Source organism: Falco peregrinus, chromosome 7, assembly GCF_023634155.1.
Source record: "Falco peregrinus isolate bFalPer1 chromosome 7, bFalPer1.pri, whole genome shotgun sequence".
NCBI lineage: Eukaryota > Metazoa > Chordata > Aves > Falconiformes > Falconidae > Falco > Falco peregrinus.
The window spans coordinates 9,913,118-9,934,636 of record NC_073727.1 but is presented as its reverse complement, the minus strand read 5'-3'; the positions used below and the strand labels follow the sequence as shown (position 1 = coordinate 9,934,636).

The window sequence follows — 21,519 nt, the reverse complement described above, 5'->3', positions numbered from 1 at the left end:
TGGGGGACTGCCCCACCAGCAGTGTTGCCCCCTCGCAGGTGGTCTGATGCCAGTGACTACGGGGCCATATCCAGCACTAAACCTCCCACGTGAGCAGCACCCACACCCCACGGCAGCTCCCCTCTGCCACGTCCCCACACTGGGCTTGGGGCTAGAGCACAGCTCTGCATCCTGCTCTGCTTTTCAGCAGGTGACCCACCTCCAGCATGGGCCTCAGACACATGGAGGGGCAGCACGGCAGGGGGGATCCCCGCTTGGGCACACCGGGGAGGGGTGAAATCCTTACCGTGGTGGCTGTGAGTGGATGCGTTTGGCATGGCCCTTGGCTCATTGCTGGGCTGGGAGCAGCTCGCCAGCACGGTGCAGCACAGCACGGTCCGCGAGCGACCTGCTGCTTGGATTTCCTGCCATGTAAGATTTGTAGACGTGCTCTCAAATCGACCTGGCCCTGAAGACAGGAGCAATCAATTAAAGAAACTTTTCCCTATGAAATCAGCTGCAAAAATGGTGCTTTTATGACAGGCTGCCCTTGCTGCCTTGTCCTTTCTTAAGACAGGATGCTGTGAGCTTGAGATTTCCTGACGGTAGCCAAGCATTTCTTCAGCTCTTCTCAGGCACAGATCCGGTAAAGGAAAAATGCCTGACAGTGATGAATCACTGACTAAACAGCTTAATGGTACCCCATCACCCGCCATTACCATGGGCAGTATTAGTTAAACAGCCACTTGAAACATGCCAGGCATTTTCCAGGAAAAAAAAGGGGCACTCCTGACCTCCAAGTGCAAAACCCAGTGCCATCGCCTGGGCTGATGTTACCTGCCAGGCTGCAGGGCTGCGGTCTCTCGTATGGAAGGGTATATAACAAGAGACCGAAGGACCAGGCTTTGCAGCCCTAGTTTAGTCCCCAGTGCGGACAGGCAGGACTGGGTGAGTACAGAGCATCTCTGAGGAGCGACACATGGCCGTGGGCTGCGGCGTGCCTCAGTGGGGAGGGCAGGCAGCAGGGCAGGCAAGGGGCACGCTCCGGGCAGGTCTCAGACCTCTGCCCCATGGAAGGTGAGGAGCAGCTTGTGCTCTCCCAGCACTGGCAAGCATCTTTCCTGAGCTGCTCCAGGTGCACGGGAGGAAAGCTGGAGGCAGGGGTATAGGGGTTCTGTTGTAGAAGCCTCGGACCTGCAGGTCAATAAAAGCCATGGCAGGAATCCCGGGCACCTCTCTGCAAAGTGCTGAGGCTAGCAGGTTTATTCGCAGCATTTTATGATCTGGGACACACCACAGGAGCCTCCGTGCAACTGTTCTGCTGGCATGTGAACATGCGGTGACTCAGGAAAAAGGCGCTCGAGGGCTGTCTTGATAAGTAACAGGAGTTGGCTATAAAATAAACATGCAGGAAAAGCAAATCCCCAGCTCTCCAAAGGTGCAGCCTACAGGCAGCCTTCATCCTGCCTCTTCCAAGCACCCAGGGACTTCGCCTCTCCGTGCCCTAGCTTGCACCTCTGTAAAATGGGTTTCATGAGCTCACCCTTCGCTTGCACTGCTTTGAAATCTCTCCACCTGAGAGGCTGATTTTGTCATGGGGGGAGGGAAGTGGAGCTGGAGTCACGATCCTATTTTCTGGGAGACACCTCATGTACGTTCCTGGAGAGCATATTTGAGGAATATTTTGGTTTAACTTACGTGTTTTATCTGCACAGCGGTCTTTTACTGACCTCCACTTGTGACCACAATGCAGTGAGGGGTGCTGTGACCCTAACAGGATGAATTAAAAAAAAAAAGTTACGGGTTTTTTCACCGGGAGAAATTAAACTGGTTTCAGGTTCCTTCCCTCTTAATAACAGCCAGGGCACCTCATCTGTCTTCTCTGCTTTTGCTTACTGCAACTGGCTTGTAAGTCCCCCCAGAAGACATAGCATGACATTTTAGTCCATGTCTCTTTTTTCGTACATTGAACAGAAAATGTACGACTGTTAACAGCACATCTGCAGATTATTTATCCATGCAGGCCTAATTGGTGCAGGGATTAGCAAAACATGTTTTGCCTGCCAATCTCTAATCAAGAGGCCAGATTCACTGGTGTGGTAGCAGCTTCGCAGTGCTCCAGGGAGGTGATGCTCACTCTGCTGAAAATCAGGAGCAATTTAGCTAAATTCAATTTGCAGGTACAGACCTCGCAAGGTCAAAGTAAGCACAGTCTGCAGAGAAAAATTATCACCCACAAGGAGCAACAGCAGATCCAAACCAGCTTTTGAGGAGAAGGATCTAGTATGAAGGCCAAGACAATGAGAAAATTGTAACTAAAGTTAACAGTCTGGAAAGGAGAAATAACTGGCTTGTTATTCCCTTAGGATGTGTATTCCTCCCAGATATTTTCTACTTTACTGCATCTTTCCCAAAGATGTAATGGCAGGTTCAGTAGCTTGTTAACCTTTCTGGCATAGGTTTGTTCTGCAGTGAGTATTGAGAGACCAAACCCCCAGCCCAGAGGAACACACCGTGTGTGCTTTTCCTGGTTCTTTTCTACCTTTCCTCTTCATAGATGGGATTTTTTTTTTTTTTTTGGCAAAACGGGGGCAAAAAGCATTCCTTCCAGTTCTGACAGAATTTTATACATTCACTTGCATGAGGTTCAAAGCAGTGGAGAAACATCCCAACTACCTAGCAATGCTTGAAGACAAAACAAGCAGTGGAAGGTGAATAGTGTTAAATATTTAATTGTAAGCTCGGTGGGAAGAAAATGGAGCTTTACTGTCATATTTTACGTGCAAATTTTATTTGACTGCAACACCTGCTTTCAATATGATTAACTCTTACTTAGCATGCAATTTTGGCTCTGTCAACTTCTGATTTACTTCACTGGGGATGCTTGGTTCCAGTGATGGAGGTATTCTGCTAGTATTGCTGTTCTGGAGACATGCCTAATGGAGCAGAGCTAATTTGCCATTTGCTGGGTTAATGAAGATACACACTAAAAAGATTATGAGGAAAAACAAGAACTAGTACATGAAAGATTAAGAAAAAAGCAAACAATTGACTAAAAATACAGCGAGATCTCTGTGCCTTAGGCTTTTCTGCAGTATCTTTCATCCTAGCACAGTTCCTGTAGTGCCGTAGCTGCTCCCAAGTGACCACACACGTTTCCGTCAGGCCAGTTGTCAGGACACCCTGGGACGAGTGGCAGGGGACCAGAATCCCCATGTGGGAGAGGGTGGCTGGCGTGTGCAGCCCAGCCAGTGCTGGGTCAGGACTTGCTAAGCCCTGCTTGGGGGCTGTTACTGCAGGAGGCTTGTGCCACTGCAGCAGCTGTGCCGTGTGGTGCCCGCTGCTTTATTTTATACCTACAAGCAGGTAGGTCTGTCCCCACCGCTGTCATCCCAAGCAGAGGATGCCCTGAATGCCAGGCAGCCGCTTCTGCTCCCAGATGGGCTTTATGGCCTTTGCATCAGCCATCCCAGCTGGTGTCCTGAGGAAGAGGAGGGCAGCCACGCCGGGTGCGTGCCCCTCTTTCTCACCTGCACCATCCCATTACCCAGACACACAGGAGAGATGCCTGCTGCAGCAGCCCCCTCAGCAACATGCTGCAGCAAGAGCATCCACCATGTAACATCTCTCTGGAAACACCTCCAAGAACCACGTGTAACCGGGCTGCAGTTCTCTCCCTTTGCATGTAGATCTCCTCCCAGCAGCGCAGTCCCGCCGTTTATTTCAGGCATGAGCCTTCAGATTGTCTATGAACATGGATATGACACTTCTGAGTGGGAGCAAGATTTTCTTTATTGCTGCTGCGGCAGTTAAGCCAGTATATTTCCTTTCCAGTATCCTTCCTTTGATATCTCCATTCCAGTCTTACACAGGTCTTTGCTGTTGCCTTCACTAATGCCTTGCATTTATTTTTTAAACCAACTGCTGTGATTACAATGGAAGTCTAGCTCATGATGGCAGAGCCGAGGAAATTAATGCAGGAAGCTAGTTTATCTCAAAACCACAGCGTTACGCCCTGCAACGCCAAAGCTCCTTGCTGTCTGCTGCCGCCTTGTCAGGAAACAGATCAGCAGCTGTAGGAATTTACTCCTCACTTGGAGGATGACACAGAGTCGAGGAGAGACCATCTCAGCAGGGTGGCTCTGCCAGCCGTCTGCAGGACAGCATCCCTGCCCAGGAGCCACGTGCAGCGTGACCCAGGGATGCACAGGGCTTTGCATCAGCATTTCCCTATGGCCTCTCTGGCCGTCATCCACATGCGAAGTGGCAGCACTCCGTGGGCAGAGCAGGGCGAGCCCAGCAAACACAGCTGTACCAGCAAGCGAGCAGCAGGCGGCTTTCGGGTTGAGATAGTGGGTGAGAGTGGCAGACACAGGATTTCTGGTCATGTGGGCAGAAGTAGGTTTGCTTTGTCTTTGATGACAATTTCTCTTCTAACACGGGGTGATTTCTCCTTGCGGACATGCGCTGGAGGTGCCCATGTCTGTGCTTCTTGCTCTCAGGTCCCTTTTAGAGCTGAAGGAGAGAAACAGAAGTAGCTTTTTCCCCAGGCTCTGTGCCTCCTGAGGTGGGCAGCAGTGGCAGCTCAGGGATGTGCATCTCCAGCAGCTCTGAACAGAGCCTGCGTTCCTGGCTCAAACATAAAAAGTTGCTTGTACATACCTAAAGGTCGGTGGGCAGAAGCTCCCCACTGCCACTCTGTGCCCCTGGGACTCGGCGCTCTGCCGGGTTGTTAGAACCACATGCACACACATTCATCTCACAGGGAGCTACCCAAGCATCTTCAGGGCCTCTCTAGCTGGGTGTCTTGGAGGTATGTGGAAAGTATATATGCTATACGTAAATAAGGTTGCTTGCTGTTAACTGTGCCTTTATTTAAGACAGAGCATGGGATCTCACTCAACAGGCATACAGCCCAAGAGTTCTTTGAAAGCTTTCCAGTGAGTCTGAGGAATAATGAAGAGCAGTGCACACTGTGTGAGCAGGGAGAGGGAGCCCACAGCGGACTGTGTTGTACACACCACAACAGCCCCGCTCTGCTCCTCTTGCTGGAAAACCCGCTCCCGTGTCACCGTGCCTGTGCACAGGGCTCGCTGCCAGCAGTTGCAGGCATTTGTAATGATGCTGCACTGAGCAACTGCTGTATGTCCATACCAGCTACCTGCAAACACTGCGTACTGCTAAACACCACTGCTGCCCTGGGGCACAGCCCCTCGCTGCGGCAGCTGCCCCAGCACACAGGGCAAGGGCAAGTGCCAGGAGCACAGGGGAGGGCCTGCCTGCAGGATCCCCGCTGGCTTTCTTTGCAAAGCAGCCTCTGGCACCTCTGCCTGCCTTAGCAAACAGCAGGTATTTCGTCCCAGAGACTAACGCAATAGTCTGCAGCCTCCAGGCACCTGGTAACCCTCCCTTTTCACCTCAGGTGAGCTAGAACTGGCTGTGCTGCAGGAGCGGCTCACCAAAGCCTGGATAAACCGAGGCAGAAAGTGTGTTTTATCCTGGAAATGATACAGCTTGGTGTAAAGGTGTGAAGGCAGTGGGTTGATCAGCATTGATAACATGCAGCTGTGGCCTTGCCCCAGAGGCAGTGGGTTGATTGACATGGACGATGTGCAGCTGTAGCTCGTTCCTGCTAAGTGGATAAATAGCCCTGAGGATGGTGGAAGAGGTGGTTGTACCCAAGAGGTCCCCCTACCAAGAGGGGTAGGAGTGGTGTTGTCTGGTTTCTGGAGGAAGGAGAAACAGCATGGACAGTAGAATCTGACTGACAGAAAAGCCTTGTTGCAGCCTACTGGTTTGTTTGTGCTGCAACAGTTGGTGCCCTGTGTGAGGTGAAGTGGGTTGGACTCCCACTACAACAGCTTGGCTGCTGGCCCCAGCAGGCAAAGCCAGAGGAGGCTGGTGGTCTCCCTGCCAGAGCAGGGTGCTTCCCCACCAGCCTTTCCATTGCCACTGCACACTTCTCCCAGAAGGAGACACCCAGTGCCATCTCCCCACCAGCCTGGGGGGCAGCCAGCTTGCTCTGGTGTGGGTGGAGGACTTCCTCTGTGTCCTGCTATGGGCAAGCAGACCTGCAAGGGTCTGTCCTGTAAAGCCTCAAAGGAACTGATGGCAGCTCCACATCTGTCCTGTGGCTTTGGGATGCTTGGGGTCAGGCTTCATACAAGGGCCCACAGCACTGAGCTGGGCTCTAAGGGATGCTGAATGATTACAGGATGCTGAATGATTACCTTCCAGGTAAGGTGGGGTTTTGTCTTCCTTAAAAAGTAACATTTTTGTTAGCAGATGAGATTGTTAAAATATTCATAGGCAGGCTCTCCTGAAGCAGTCAGGCATGTCTGGAGTGCCACAGGACACAAGGTCTTGTTTTTGCCAAGGAGCATCCATAAAACATCAGGATACTCGTTGGGCACCATGTACCCTGGTGGGCAAAATGGAAATTACTGGCCAGAAGGAGCAATGGTGTCCCAAATGTTCTGTCAAAATATTCAAAGTTTAAGGTTGGTTTTTCTGGAGTGACTTTGTCCCCTGACTGTTTTGGGGTTACAGTGTAGGTTATATCACAGTCCTTTCTTGCTTCCCACAAATATTGATCTACCGTTCCTCACTGACAACTCCCTTCAGATGCTGTGTTATGGCACCATGGAAAAATCAGTTTCCCCAATAAGCAGCAGTAAACCTGGGGAGACAAATAATTGTGAGGGGATTATCGTACAGTACAGAGTCATCCTGGTGCACATAATGTACCAATTTCCCCTAATGCTACTCAGACTTCACTGAAGCTGACAGGTCCAAGAAAGCCATCTAACCCACTTGCTGCCCCCACAAAGAGCCCCCAGTTCAGCAGTGCACCCATCTTGGACAACGTGGCTCGCTGTGCATGTCTGGTAGCACCCCCCACAGCCCCTGGTGTCCTCGAGGAGAAGCTCCCTTATACCTTCGTACTGGATGGGCAAACCTCTGCCCTAAGGAGGTCTCCTTTGGAAGCTGGAGCCATCCGACAAGAATCAATTCACACTTGGTGTAACCAGCCAAAACTGCGAAGAGGAACATTTGTTGTACAGGCCAGTGAGAAGAGACTCCAAAGGGGGAAATGCAGCTCAGGGTCCTGGTCCGTGCCGGGGCAAGGCTGTGCTTTGGGGCATTATGGCACTACACTGGGCGCTTCAGGGATGCGGGTGAATGCCAGACTGTGCTACCATGTAGATCCAGTGGCATCTGCTAAACAACAGTTGGGCCCGCAGAACAGTAAAAGCACGTGTTTCTGCTGTACATGAAAAAGCGATACACAACTCTGTATGTGGGGAACAGGGTTTTGGCAGGAGGAACTTTTTTTCCCAAGAATGAATCCCAACATAAATCCCATTTCAGTCCTCTCAATTGACTACAGCCTTCCTATCCCTCTCATACTAATCTTCCATAATTTAATTTAAATTGTGCCTGCGTTTTTAGAGCATTAGACTAGCTTCCTGTGACACCCTGGCAGTCAAACCCTCCTTGGTGTCTTGGGAAGCGGGTTTAAGCCTTTGCTGAAGTTTGGGACTGGGTTTTCAGTGTCTCTCTGTGGCATGTGGCTGGTACAGATGGCGCTTCGTGGGGCTGAAGGGTAGAAATAAGGTGGGTATAGTGTTTCTGGAAGGGAAGAGGGGATCCAGGACACATGCTGAGGACAGGCAGCATCTGTCGGTGTTGCGTGCATCCCTGAACAGCCCTGCACAGCACCAGCAGGTGGAAAGTCGGGCCGAGGTCTGTGGTACAGAGGGGTCACTCTTCTTGTGATACAGAGAGGCAGTTAACAGGTTTGGCAAGCAATAGGCTGCTGCTAGCAGGTAATTTCACAGAGGGCAAGGGATGCTGATGTGACACTGAGTGATGCCATGCAGAACTAGTGGCTCAAATGAAAGTGTCAGTGTCAAGCAGCCGAAGCCCAGGGTCACCACATCCAGAGATGGGCAAGTTCTGCACAGCCATGACTCGGTACAAGAGACTGGCAGGCAACAAAACCCAACAAACACAAAAAATGCATTTCTTCTACCCTGCAGCCTTGTACCTGCTGCAGCAGAGGGGGTGTAGGCAGACGTGGAGTTAGTGATGGGGAAATCTGAAGAGGCTCAGAGCTTGGATGGGTTTCTTTGGGTAATCAGCCCCATCTTGTGAGAAAAGGGATCAAAATCACCCTTTCATCAGACTCCAAACAATGAGCCTTACCTGCCCAGTCTCAGGAAACAAACAGCTTGAAATTCAAGACAGCAGTGAAAACCTGTTTGGCCTTCATTGTCAGAGGAAAATTTAATTTTGCTCAATTTTTGTCAAAATATCTCATTAAAGTACTTCAGGGCCTCAGGGGTTTTGCAGATTTTAAAGCAAGCAAAGCCAGCACAGGCTACGGCACTGCCGCCAACTGCCACCTGCACGCTGCAGCAGGCTGCACCCTCCGCCTCGCAGACCGCTGCATTTCTTCTTTGCATTATTGAATTTCCTTGCAGACAGCGCAGCCGGCAGCTCCAGCTGTGCTGCTCGGCAGAAGCAGGTTGCAGGCAGGCTTGCCCCTCGCAGCGCCTCTGCAGAAGTCACCCCTGCAGCCACATCCCGGCCCCCCCACACTGCCTCCCCAGAGCCCTGCCAGCACCACCAGGCATCACCACCTGTCCTCTTTTGCCTGCCAGCACCTCCGGGACACAAATAAACCCCTGGGGTTTCCTTCTCCTGTGCCAGGGCTGTACCTGCTGTGGCTGCCCTCCCACCTGGGGATTCACAGCATCCACAGCCCGAAGTGTATGCCTGCGTTCCTAACTCCGCGCTGCTGCTCCAACTGACCCAGCATGTGCCCGGGTGCCACTGTACCATGTCCCAGTGCGTGCCCCTGCCCCTGCTGCTGCCAGGGGGCTTGAGCCAGGTCCTGCTCCTTGGGTGGAAAAAGCCCAAACTGGGCTCCCATGGAGGCTCCATCCAAGCCCTGCACAGTGGATCATGGATGGGAACTAGAGTCCCGTGGCTGCAGCAGAAGTGGGGAGCGGGGGGGCTTGGTGCCAGCCCTGGCCCCTCAGCATCCTGGTACCCACAGGGGTGAAAGGAGGAGGATGACCTCATGCAGTTTCAAGATGTCCACTGTGAAGGCACTCATGGCAAGAGTGGGATTTCACCTCTCCCCTCACTCTTCTGTTGCTGTCCCTCCTGTGTTTGCAGCCCCCCTGTGTTCATACCCTGTGCAGGTGCTGGCTGTTGCAGCAGACACTGAAACTTGGTTTTCTTCTCCTCTTTAAGGTGTGTGCCCCTCTTTCCCCCAAGGAAAAGACGAGGAGCAGGGAAGGAAAGAAACCCATATATTTGCTGCAGACTGTGACTGGTTTGTGTAATAATGCTGCCTTTCTCTCCTTGTTTTAGGGAGTGTTGCCGATTCTTTGGAGACAATGGCTTGACTTTGAAGGTGTTTTTTACCAAGGCAGCACCCTTTGGTGTTCTTTGGACACTCACAAACTACCTTTACTTACATGCAATAAAGAAAATAAACTCTACGGATGTCTCCGTGTTGTTCTGCTGCAACAAAGCTTTTGTGTTCTTGCTTTCATGGATCGTTCTGAGGGACAGGTTCATGGGAGTGAGGGTAAGTGACTCCTTATCTTTGTCTCCCTTCTTCCTCCTCATCCTTCTGCCTTTCCTTTTCCCCTTCCCTCCTGCCAGCTGAGTTGAGTAGCATGCCACACAGACAGCTGAGCAGGCACGGAAATCCCTGTGGAGCAGAGATGCATCCTTCCCTGCAGCCTGGCCTGTGAGCTTCCAGTTTCCCCATCTCCCCCAGCCTGGTGCCTTTGCACATTTTCCTTTAGAAAAGAGGTAAGTTGCTCCAGAGCACGTCAGGAAGGATAGCTACTACCTCCACGTTGCTGTGCATGTGTGTCACCCTTTCCCATCCCCTGCCAAGTGACTATTCCCAGGCTGTGGCACCAGACCTAGTGGTTTCTAACTGCATGGTCCCGCAAGCCTGCATGCAATGCATTCCTGGTCCAATCTGTGACTTTAACGGAGCCCTCACCTTTACGTGCATAGCAGCAGGCTTGCAGGGTGGCACGGTTATCCTTTGCACCTGTGTCAGTTGGCAGCAGCTGCAGAGAGGAGAGAGGGGCTGCCCTCGCCCACCCACAGCCAAGGCGTGTGTGCATGCATCACTGGTGGAGGACTGTAACGCCGGTGCATGGGGCCTTGCACATCTGGCCAGCAGCTGTGGACAGCACAGCAGGCAGCAGGGCAGCAGGCTCGCTCCCCTGGGACGACTCTCCTGGTGGCGTCCCAGATGTTTGCTTACACCCTTAGTCCTACACCCCACGTGAATGCCTGCTCCGCAGTGGCAGCAGAGCTGCATGCACAGGGGGTTGAGTCGGGAAATGCCACAGCTCCCTGCTGACCCTGCTGCCATTTTGGCAGCCTCAGCACACGGTGTCCTTGGGCAGCAGAGCCGGGTGGGTGGGTAACCCACCATCCCAGGGCCAAGGGGGTCCTGGCAGGGCCAGGAGTAACTGCAAGGAAAAGGCACTAGTGGGTCGCTCCTGCCTCGCTGCACCAGCAGGCACTTATTAATGTAACAGTAATAATACCCGTTTTCTGCCCACCACTTGAGGAGCGCTCTGCTCACCCACCTGGCCAATGCTTTCAGTGCTCAGAAGATGTTGTTAGCCCTCGCTGCACAGAGCAACGGAGAGTTAACTTTTTGGGAAGTGCTCCTCTCTGGCAGGAGAGCTTGGCCAGCCTTGTGGTGATGGCAGCCAAAAGGCTGCTCAGGGAATCGTTGCAAAATGTACCTGCCAAAAGCCCAGCCTGGCCAGCTGGTGTCTGTGCTTGCCCACCCCCCTGCCCAGGTAGCTGTACCCTGAAAACAAATTAACTTGTTTTTTTTAGTATATCCTGAAATGATCCTGGAGGCGGGGAGGTGTCACTGATAGCATAGCTGGACATGCTGGCCAATTTGATAAAAGTAAAAAAAAAATGTTAAAAGTGTATTTTTGTGGGACGCTAGAGAGGAGGTGTGTGGAGTGGCTGACTGCTGCTGTCCTGTGCATGCAGCTTGCTCCGCAGTCTGCACGTGCCATCTCCCACCGCAGGATACAGATGTGGGCTGGGGGAGAGAAGCTGACCTGTGTGTAGGGATATCCACACCAGCACGCACGTGCTGGAGCGGAGATGCTTCTCATGCTCTCCCCTGGGTGCATGGTTGTGCATAAAGAGCCAGGGTGGCCAGGGGCTCTCCAGCAGCTTCCTGGCCAGACTAAGTCTTGTGCCATGGCAGGTGACACGTGCTGGGGGATGAATCCTGCTCTGGATCTCCCCCTTCCCAAAGAGGCAGAAGGAGTGGAAAGACCAGGGAAGTAGATTGCGTGGTGGTCTCAGCCATGTCCAGCTTTTCTTTGTTTCTTACCAGCACTGCCTTTAGGAAAGCAGCAATGAAGCAGAGACCCAGAACAGTGTCCAGGACAGTGAAGGCCATGCGATGCTCCTGCCATGTGTTCCGGTCCCTCACCATGGCACCTGGTGCTGGTCAGGGGTGGCAGGGGGGCTTCCTGAAAAGCCACCTCTGTACCCAACGAGGAACCCAGCTGTCTCCTTCCCAGGTGACAGGCCAGCAAGGGACCTGGGGGCAGGGAGAGGTGGCTCGCAGGCAGGCTGGGCTATTCGCTCTTGGGCAGATGTGTCATCCTGAACCTGTGGCAAAATGTGAGGTGGCACCTGTCCTAGGGACTGGGGGGGCCCTGCTGCACAGCTCTGTGTGAGTGCTGGGGGTAATCCTGTCTGCGGAGGGACATAGTGCAGAGCCTCTTGGAGAGATGCATTTTCTTCCCTCTTTCCTCTCCTTTCTGTACAGCCCATGTGAAAAGCAACTGGCAGCAAGGGCAGCGCTGCCTGGTGTGCTGGGGGATAGCCTTGGGATGAACCCCAAAACAAAGCCGCCTTCCTGGGACTGGCAACCAGGAGGAGGGACAGCTGCTGGGGCTTCTCCAGGAGTGACCTAGGGACTGCAAGCCAGCACACAGTGCAGCCCCAAAGCTTGTAGTTCCTTGGGGCCGCACTGTGTCAGAGCTGCTGACCCTTTTAGAAGCACCCTTTGAGAGGGTATGTGGCAGAGGCGGCTGCAGGGGGCACGGTGCCTTGCCTTCTGGTGAGCACCATCCCACGCTCCCGCTCCATCCCCACAGCAGCGCAGCAGGGTGGATGGTGCTACAGCAAAGCTCCGACAGTGCATTCGGGTGTCCCTGTGCACACCCACTGGAGGAGAGGCCAGGTAAGAAAGGTAGGAGCTCCGTGGGGTTTAAGCACGTATAAGTATCCTACTTGGCCTTCAGAAGTGCAACTACCAGCTCTACGAGCACTTAAATCACAATTCCGCTGGAATTTAAACGTAAGAGCAAGCTACAAAACCGCATCCTCGCCACTCAGGCACTTCTAAGTGCCTGCATCTCCTGTAACAAAGTTGCACTTCTCCCCCTTTCCCTTTACTGTGCCCAGAGCAACAGTCCAACTGGGCCACAAGCTGTCGAATTGCTTCCAGGGAAGATGCGTGTGTACTGAAGCTGTGAGTGCCTGAAGCATTGCCTCTGCAAGCCTTGCTGTGCTAAGGTATTTGCAAGTAACTGCAGGCTGGTAGCCGAGGTGTGATGTGGTGCAAGCAACTTGTCACTGCCATTAACAATATACTGGATAGACAGGCTGAAAGGCTTCCAGGGAAAGTGTATGTGACGTGCCTGGCATGTTGGCAAGCAGGCTGGGAGGTGAGGCTAAGACTGATCCGACACTTGTGACATGCTTGATAGAAGAGGCAAGGACCTCTGCCCCAGCAAAACTGTTTGCAGACTGCATTTATTTGCTTTGATCTTTGACTTTGGTGTTTCCCTCCATGCTACGGTAAATAAAGCAGGTCAGGGTCCAAAAGAGCCATCGCTTGCAAGTACCCCCTCTGTACGTACCATAGAGACAAGCACACCTGCCAGTGGGACTTGGAAAGAAGTACACTACCAAATCCCAAATTGTAGTCCTTACTTTCCAAACAGGCAGAGACCCAGCCTACTAGGAAGTGCTCTGAAGTCAGTCAACCCCTGACGTTAAAAGCAAAACTGGATACTTTTCATTCTGCAGTTCATTAACGCACCCTCCGAGTTCCCACCGCAGAGGAGCCGCAGCCGCCAGCGGGGGCTCGGGCAGGCACCCTCACTGATGCGCAGGGAGGTACCAGCTGGTTGCCACCGGCTGGTAAAATGCTGGACAAGCCCCAGGCATCTCAGACAGGAGACAGCCACGCCTGGAGCAGATGCTACAGGAAACGCTGCATCTACAATTCATTGTCGTACCTGGGCTGTAGCACAGGTGACGTTGAAGGACTGGAGCTGCCATCTTTCAGATAAGCTTGAGCCGTGTGTCTTGCAGCTCCACAAAGAACCATACAAAGACGCATCTGCCCCAGGAGCCTGGCTCCAGCAGCTGCCTGTAGCGGACACCTAGGAAAATCTGTCTAAACAGGAAAAACCTATAATTTTACTTCATCATGAGACTTTCTAGCCTCCAGCAATTTGAGGCTCAAGGACTTCTGAGACAGAAAAGATGTTCCTATAGCTAATAGTCTTTAATGGATTTTTTTTTTTTTTTCTTCCATGAGTTAATCCCTATAAACTTTTCACATTCACAGTGTGCAACAGCAAAGCTTTCCTTGGCTGAATTATTGGGCAAAGACAAACCTCTTTCTTTTTGTTCTGCACCTGCCCCATGCTAAGCTCATTCAATGACCTCTTTTCTTGTGCCTCTGAAGCCACACAAGTGTCTGAATTTTTATTTGACAAGCACCAGCACGCTGACATTAGAGAACTGCTGAGCTCCGTCAGTCCTGCCAATCTGAAACTGCCCCACATTGCTTAGAGCCATACACTGGTGGTTTTTTTCTCTCCTTGCCTTAAAAAAAAGCCTGTCGAGGACCATAGAGCCCAATTACACCACCACCAAGCTTCACTTTAGAAACGATGCCCCACAGTAGTGCATGGAGAGGCCTGATGCCAACAGGGCTGCGAGCCAAGACGCTGTACCTGATCCTCTCCAAATCTGCAGCGTGCATACCCAGTCTTTGCAGCTTGCACTGCTTTGATCAGGTCATAAATCAGCATTTTCAGAACCTGCTGCCCCTCGGCTGGGCTATGCAAGGGGCTGAGCACCTGGGGGAAATGCTGCCCCTCCACAGCCTGCCAGAGCTGTGCTCGTGCAGCATCATGAACAGCAGTACAGCAATTTCTAGACAATCCCTTTCTTGTTGACATGCTATTAGCAGCTGAATTTTCCAGGCATTGTAGCTTCTGCTGATTTGGGCTTTTTCCTGCCCTGACACTACCCTGCCATTCTACAGCAACACCTTTAGAGAAACTGATCCCCTTCTGTTTGTAAAAACGGGGCATTTCTCCATTAAGGGAAATTGGAGGTGTTGATGTCAGCACGCAGAAGGGATCTGCTGGGTGATCGTGTGTGGAAACTTTATAGGTACGCCCTGGCACCAGCCCCAGCTCAAGCCAGGGAAGAGGCTGCTGGTGCTGCCAGGATGGGGACCTGCAGCTGGGAAAGGGGTCCCCCTGCCGCAGCTTGCTCATCGGGCAGCAGCAAAGCTGGGCACACAGGCTTTCCCCTGCATCTTCACAGCAGCCCCAGCATCTCTGGTGGTGAATAGGAAAGGTGAGAGAAGGCCATTGGTCTTGGATGTGTAGGCAGCCACAGTCTGTGGACGGGGCTTAAAACCCCAGGAGAGGGGACAGCTGGCTGGCATTGACACAGCTGTGGGTCAAAAGAAACTAATTTATCCCAATCATCTTACAAGCATCACCATGACTGCACAGCCAAAGGCAATGTGGTCTAAGCTGGGCATCCCTCACACCACTGCAGATCCAAGAAGCACAGAGCATGCAGAAAGTCATTGTCACCCCACAATTACCACCCAGGTGTAGAGGAATGAAGCTGGGTTAATTAATATTGATAACATACAGCTGTGGGCTGGCTTGGGGGGGTGGGGTGGCCGATGTAGACAAGGTGCAGCTGTGGCTGGTTCTGTTAAGTGGTTGGGGAGCCAATGTAGAGGAGGTAGCCAAGGAAGAGAGGGGGGGGGAAGAAGTAGAGGGAGTGAGCGTGCCCTGGAGGAGGAGAGACTAGGAGAAGGCAGTAGAGGGATAGGTGTGAAGAGTATGATGGTATGTGATGGTAAAAGACCTTGTTGCAGCCTGATAGTTTGGAGAGTGCTGTGACACCCAGTGGGGCTTGAGGCATCTGGCAGGGCAGTTCCAGAGAAGCTCTGGCTAATTCTGCTGAATCAGGGGCTGCCTGTCCCCCACCTTTACAGATGTTACCTCCCTTTGGACACCCCTCTCAGGCATCGCTGCAGGACTGGCTGGCTGAGTAAGCCTCCCTCCACTCAGAAATGATACATCCAAACCCCAAAGCAATCGCATGACTTTTATTCCCCTGTTTATTTCAAAAACACTTTTCCTCCAAAACCTCCACAGGACTCAAAGCCCTTCCTGGAAGCTCCAGGGAATTATTACTTCTGTATTATTGTCACGCACAGGCTGCAGCGACCCACTGATGGGGAGGCTCAGTGACAGGGATGAATTTCCCCCCCTTTGGCTCAATCCAAGCCGCAGCCCCCCGAGGCAGCCGCTCCTTCGCAGCTCTGCCTGCAGCTTCCCTGCAGCCAGGGAAACCACGGGGGGAGGCAGCATCAGCTTCGTGGGTATCAGCCTGGGCTTGCTACTAGTTTTCTACATAAGCAGATGGTGCAGAAGTACTGTCCTCTCATTCAAAATTGCTCACCTGTTTTTTCCGTGTTTGGGGTTGTCGAGTAATACTTTCTTGCTTTTTTTTTTTTTTTTGTCTCCAACCAGATTGTGGCTGCTATATTTGCTATTGCAGGGATTGTTATGATGACGTATGCTGATGGGTTTCACAGCCACTCCGTTATTGGGATAGCCCTGGTGGTGGGCTCTGCCTCAATGTCTGCACTCTACAAGGTAAGCACACCTGGGTCATCCCCCACCCCCAGAAAGATTCAGGAATCCTCACCCTCATCGCTCTGCGCCTGTCTTGCAAACTGTCATGCAGTTCAGTGCCACATGCCCATCTTTGAGGGCTCTGCCATGAACACGCTGACTCTGCAACACTGCATTCAGGTATGCACTTGCTTGGAGTCTGCCCTCACTGAGGACAAACATTCCCGTTCCTTGGGAAAAGTCTTCTCCAGTGCCCACAGGAGGACCCACAGATGTCCCACCTTCTTGCAAAATGAAGCTGCTTTTCCAGGGCTGCTGGATTTAATCCCTCACCCTGGAAGCTCCCTGCAGAGAGTTAGCTTCTTTCTCAAATCACTTTGTTACCGCCCCTTGCCAGTTCTCCTTCAGTGGCGTATGTAGCCTGTGTCGGGCTTAAAGTATTGCTTATCATGGAAATAATCACATGCTTAAAATCCAAAGCACATGCCTGTGAATCAAGGTCTCATATGTGTAAGATGACATGCAGCCACCTCTGCCGGGCAAAGAGCTGTTTCACTTAGTCCGAGACACGTATGTGCATTTGCCTCTGTGCTGCTCATGGCACTCACAGTCACAGTCTGCTGGGAGGAATAAGCACCTGTAGAGTGTGGTTCACCCACCCCGGCCTGGAGGTGTAGATGAGGATGAGGTGTAGACCTCTCCATCTGGTCTAATGAATTGCACCGTACCAATCCTCCAACAGAAACTGGCCAGGCAAGCCCTGCAGCCTTAACACAAGAAACCCAGGGAGACTCCGCAAACTGAGGAGCATCTGTCCGTCCCTGAGCGCTGTGTTGCGATGCTTTCTGCTCACTTTTTCAGACTGGGGTCTCAGGGTTGCTCCACCAGACCCCATGCACACGTGCACCGGGAGGTGATGGTGGCAGTGCCGGCAGGGTGTTACTCTACAGTGCGCCCTGCATGGAGGACAGCTGGAGCTGTGCAGCTTGCTCTGCAACAAATGCCACTCCGCCACTGCTGCCGACACTCTGCTCTTGCTTCCCGCAGCCTGGCTCAGTTTCCACAGGTTGTGGTTGCCGAAGGGGCAGGCAGATCTGGAGGCAGACAATCTGCGCCACATGCAGCAGAGCTGCCTCGACCTGCCCTCCTGCCCCAGACACAGACACCTCAGTCTGCATGTGCCGGCTGCCCACCCTGCCAGGGGCAACCTGCCATCCTCAGGTGGCAAACAAGGAGGGAAAGTGGCTTTCGGGATATTTTGCTCCATTATGCGGAGTGGCAACACAGCTGCACCGGCAATGGTGGCTGTGAGGTGGTGGGAGCGGGCAGCAGCCCCGCGGACTTGCCTGCAGGGCTCTGGGTAGGCAAAGGGAAGAGACAGCTGACACTGGCGAGGGGGCCTGCCATCCCAGCACAAACCAGTAAGTCGGAGCCCATTGGCTCTCTTGGTTTGCAGTCCGTGGCAGAGGAATGCTGTACCCAGACCCCACGGGATCCACCACAGCTCTGTGGTGGAAAATGTACGCAGACCTCAGACCAGACCCGTGCACAGGGGCTCCCGGGGTGGGCCACTCACATCCCTCGTTTCCTCTTTATCCCATTCCCACTAACAAACCAAAGCTTTTACATCTTTCCCTGTGGTCTCATTAGTCAGGCTGCAGTGGTGCTGCTGCGCTATCTGCCTTCTGGGGATGAGTTCCCAGGGAGGAAGCAGTCCGGTGCTGCAGCGTGCGACGGGAGGCAGGGACAGCAGTGCTGGCAGGTAGGCCATGGTGCACGGCAGGACAAGGCAGGAGGATAACCAAGCAGCATGGACCGTGCTTGCTCACCACCACAGTGCTCCTCAGGTGGCAGCTCAAGGCCCGGACCACTGATGTCTCATGCAGGGAGATGACACACGTCGCTTCCTCTCCTCCCACTGCCCTGCTCCACCAAGCCTTCAGGTTTTAATGTCAGATGCAGGTTTTCCTGGAGGGAACATGTAGAAAAATGGTTGAAGGGTTTAGGCTAGGGTGAGTGACCTTCCCTTTTAGGAGGTACAAAGCAGAAGGTGCTGAGTCCCCTTCCCGCATGGGCTGATGTGGCAGCTGCCCCTGCCAGAAGGGAGAAGGCTGGGGCACACGAGCTGCTCTCCACAGCTTCATGAGCAGCCACCTCAAGTGTCCAGCAAGCATCACCACATAGGTGCTGACTGGCACTGCTGAGCACCCAGCACCTTGGCCCTGAGCACTGGCCATCAGGCCAGAATGGCAGGAGCCGCTGAAGCCAGGACACCAGCCCTCCAGAGGAGAGGTACAAGAGAGTTAAACCCATGTATTTTCCTCTTGTAGGTTTTATTCAAACTTCTTTTGGGCAGTGCTAAATTTGGAGAAGCTGCCTTATTCCTGTCTGTGTTAGCTGTCTTCAACGTTCTCTTCGTTACCTGTATTCCTGTCATCCTTTATTTTACCAAAGTGGAGTACTGGAGCTCTTTCGACATCGTTCCTTGGGGAAACCTCTGTGGATTTTCAGTTCTCTTATTGAGTGAGTAGATGGGGGAGCTCTCACACTGATCAGGGTGGAGGGGGGTGCCAGAAACTGGCTGCTGGTGGAAGCTGCAAATGTCTGACAAGCTGGAGCTGTTTTGCCTTCTTCATAACCGAGTTATTAGCTTGCAGAATCATGCAGAGGGTCCAGTCCTAGGTAGACCCTGCTTCCGTGGGCCATTATTACCAAGCTGAAATATTGTGGCCCTCATTAGAAAGTGCTGTGGGACCAAACTGTAAAGCTTGTCCTAACTCCTACTCGTGCACTCTCCTTCACGGGGACAAGTGACACTTGCCAGGGCTGTGATGGGAAGCAGTCCTGCCCGCAGGGCACTGCCTCATCAGCAGCCCCTGAGCAAGAAGGTTAGGCCAGGCCAGTCAAGGCCAGCCTCCTGCACCTCTGGTGATGTCACTAATTGCTAATTGCTATTCCTAAAGATCAGGAAGCATTTGAAAATGTAGCGTTGCATAGTGCAGATGGGAATTTGGTAGGTGGCACTCATCTCTTCTGCTGCCACTGCTGTGCCAAGGGAACCCAGCTTGGGAGGAATGCCAAATCTAAGCTTTAATGACTCATGATCATCAAAAATGTGCTGCGGCTCCTTGTTAAACTAGATGTGTTGACTGTGCTGCCACAGTTGATCCCTAAACTGGATGACAGCATCACGTCTCCTAAAACGTTCCTTTCATTTCTACTAGAAATAACCCTTCTCCATCCCTGTCTTGAGTCCCAGCTCCTTTTACCCTGAACAGTCACAATGCCTGACTCCAGAAGTACCTCCAGTTTACTCACAGTAAACTCAGTGGACTCACAGGGAGGTTCCTGCAAGAAAGTACTGCAGGACTTGGCAAGCAATCACGGGGGTGTGCAATATTTAAATACAAATATACTTGTCTGTCTTATTTGAAGAGTTTTATTAAGTTGTCAGGAAAAATGATGTTTAAAATCTACCTGGCTAATAATCTTTATTAACAAAAATGTCTACCGTGTTCCACGTATAACAGATACTACCACTGTTACAGTAGATATGTGTTCATGGAAATTTTCAAAGATGACATTTCCTTTTTCCTTCAATGTTTTATTAGGTAAAAAGCATTTTTGTATTTAATTGTTACTTAATACACAAAGAATACAGGGAAGGTATTTTCTTTACAGTGGAAATATTAGAACACAAATCAATTAGCTTTACAAACAACTGAGCAGAGTCATGCTACAGTGCAACTTGGAAGCCTGAACAGAAGCAGAGCGATTTCACAGAGAACCAGCAGCAAAACTTCTGTCTTTCTCCTTGACTTTACAAATAAGGAGCTGTAGTACATGGCTGCATTTACTGTGTGTGAACTAAAACTGGTGCAAATATAAGTCTTTCCTCTTGCCTAAAGAATTAAATAGGTTAACCTGGTTGCAGTGGAAATCGGACTGCAGCAGGATAAGCAGAAAGAAGTCATTTCATTGACTGCCAGAAGGCAGTCAGAGCCCCAGCTCCTGACAAGTTCAGTATTGTCAAGGCTCTCCTAACTTTGCTAAAGCTAATCACCTTAAAACAAGGGTGAATTTAGTCCAAAGCAACTATTTATTATTTCTCATGAGACACTCCACGAACAATGTATGGTTATTACAATGTAGTGATATTATAATCATTCAGTTGTAATGATATTATAATGATATCATAATTTTATTGTATTAAATTATATTTAGCAAGTTCTTGCCTGGAAGGGGGTTAGATTTACAGCATCTTCCACCTGCAGCTGGAGGCAGCTTTTCTACTGGGGAAAAAATATGTATCCAGACAGAAGTAACTGTTCGGCTGAAATCTCCCAGCCGAAGTGTTCAGTCTTTCAGCAGGGCAAAGTGGATCGGTGTAGAGAGCGGGAATGACTGCACATCACACTGAGTGACAGGTTGTATCCAAACCTCACCCTGATCCTGCTACTGGACGCCAGTGGGATGTAGGGTTCCCCAGAAACAGCAATGTCTCAGGCAGATGGACGTGCAGCAAACAGACGTGTGTCCACAGGTGTCTTCCAGGAATAGCAGCAGCAGTTAAGATGCCTTCCATTTGAACAACATGCAGAGGGAGTAACAAACCATAAATGTTTCAAGTGACATTCCCTCTGCCTAGTTACACTGTAGTAAAAGGTGTTTTTCTTTCATTCTTCAGCATTCAATATTCTACTAAATTTTGGGATTGCTATTACCTACCCTACCTTGATTTCTCTTGGAATTGTACTGAGTGTCCCAGTGAACGCGGGTAAGAATTTCTGCCTTTTGAATCTTAATGAATACATTAAATCTGTGGCCTTTCAAATACACAACAGGCATAAAAGCAAATAGCTTTATTAAACATGTTTTGCGTCTTCTCTCGAAGACTTATGGAGATGACGCTGATTAAAAATTTATACTTTGTGTTAAATATGTATTGTATAATATCACATGAATATTCATGATCTCTAGAATTGCTTTTTAAATTACTGTCCAAAGAAGCCAGCATACTGAAAAAAAAGTAAATTTGAAGTCATCCATCTCTGGGCTGGGATGAAAACTCATGGATGAAGCAGAAATCAATCCTTAATGATTTCTTCAAGGCAGGCTTAACACTACGTTGAAACAAAATTGCTTACATTTTAGAGCAAACATGCGCTAGTATTTCTGCTTGCCTTGGTAAACAACATTGCAGGTGTTTATCAGGACTACTGACAGTTCAACTTTGGACATGGCTAGGTACGTTTCTGTGACACTTTTCTGAAATTTACCAAAAGCCAAGAGATGGCAGAGCCCAAGAAGGCTGGGCAGGGGAGTGCGGAGACAACCCTGGCCCAAACCAGAGCCACCTCCCAAACCAGGCTCCTAAACCCCAGCATGCTGAACTGGTGCCATGGCGCAGGCAGCAGCTCCCAGCTTTGTGCTGGCCACACGCACACAGAGCCGGCTCTGCTGGCCACCCCAGCAGACTTTGGTACCGAGTGGTGTGGTCCCCACCAGTGTGTGCACTGCTCAGCACGTGCAGGGGTTCTTA

At 51.4% G+C, this 21,519-nt stretch overlaps 1 protein-coding gene across 1 annotated transcript in view; it reads left to right on the top strand.

Moving 5' to 3' along the window:
* The window catches only part of SLC35F3 (solute carrier family 35 member F3), a 70,976-nt gene that overhangs the window by 47,416 nt on the left and 2,041 nt on the right, over positions 1 to 21,519 (top strand). The window contains exons 3-6 of the mRNA XM_027789167.2: positions 9,364 to 9,583; positions 15,873 to 15,998; positions 18,308 to 18,500; positions 20,665 to 20,754. Of these exons, the coding sequence (XP_027644968.2) occupies positions 9,364 to 9,583; positions 15,873 to 15,998; positions 18,308 to 18,500; positions 20,665 to 20,754 (629 nt within the window). The remainder of the gene's footprint in view (positions 1 to 9,363; positions 9,584 to 15,872; positions 15,999 to 18,307; positions 18,501 to 20,664; positions 20,755 to 21,519) is intronic.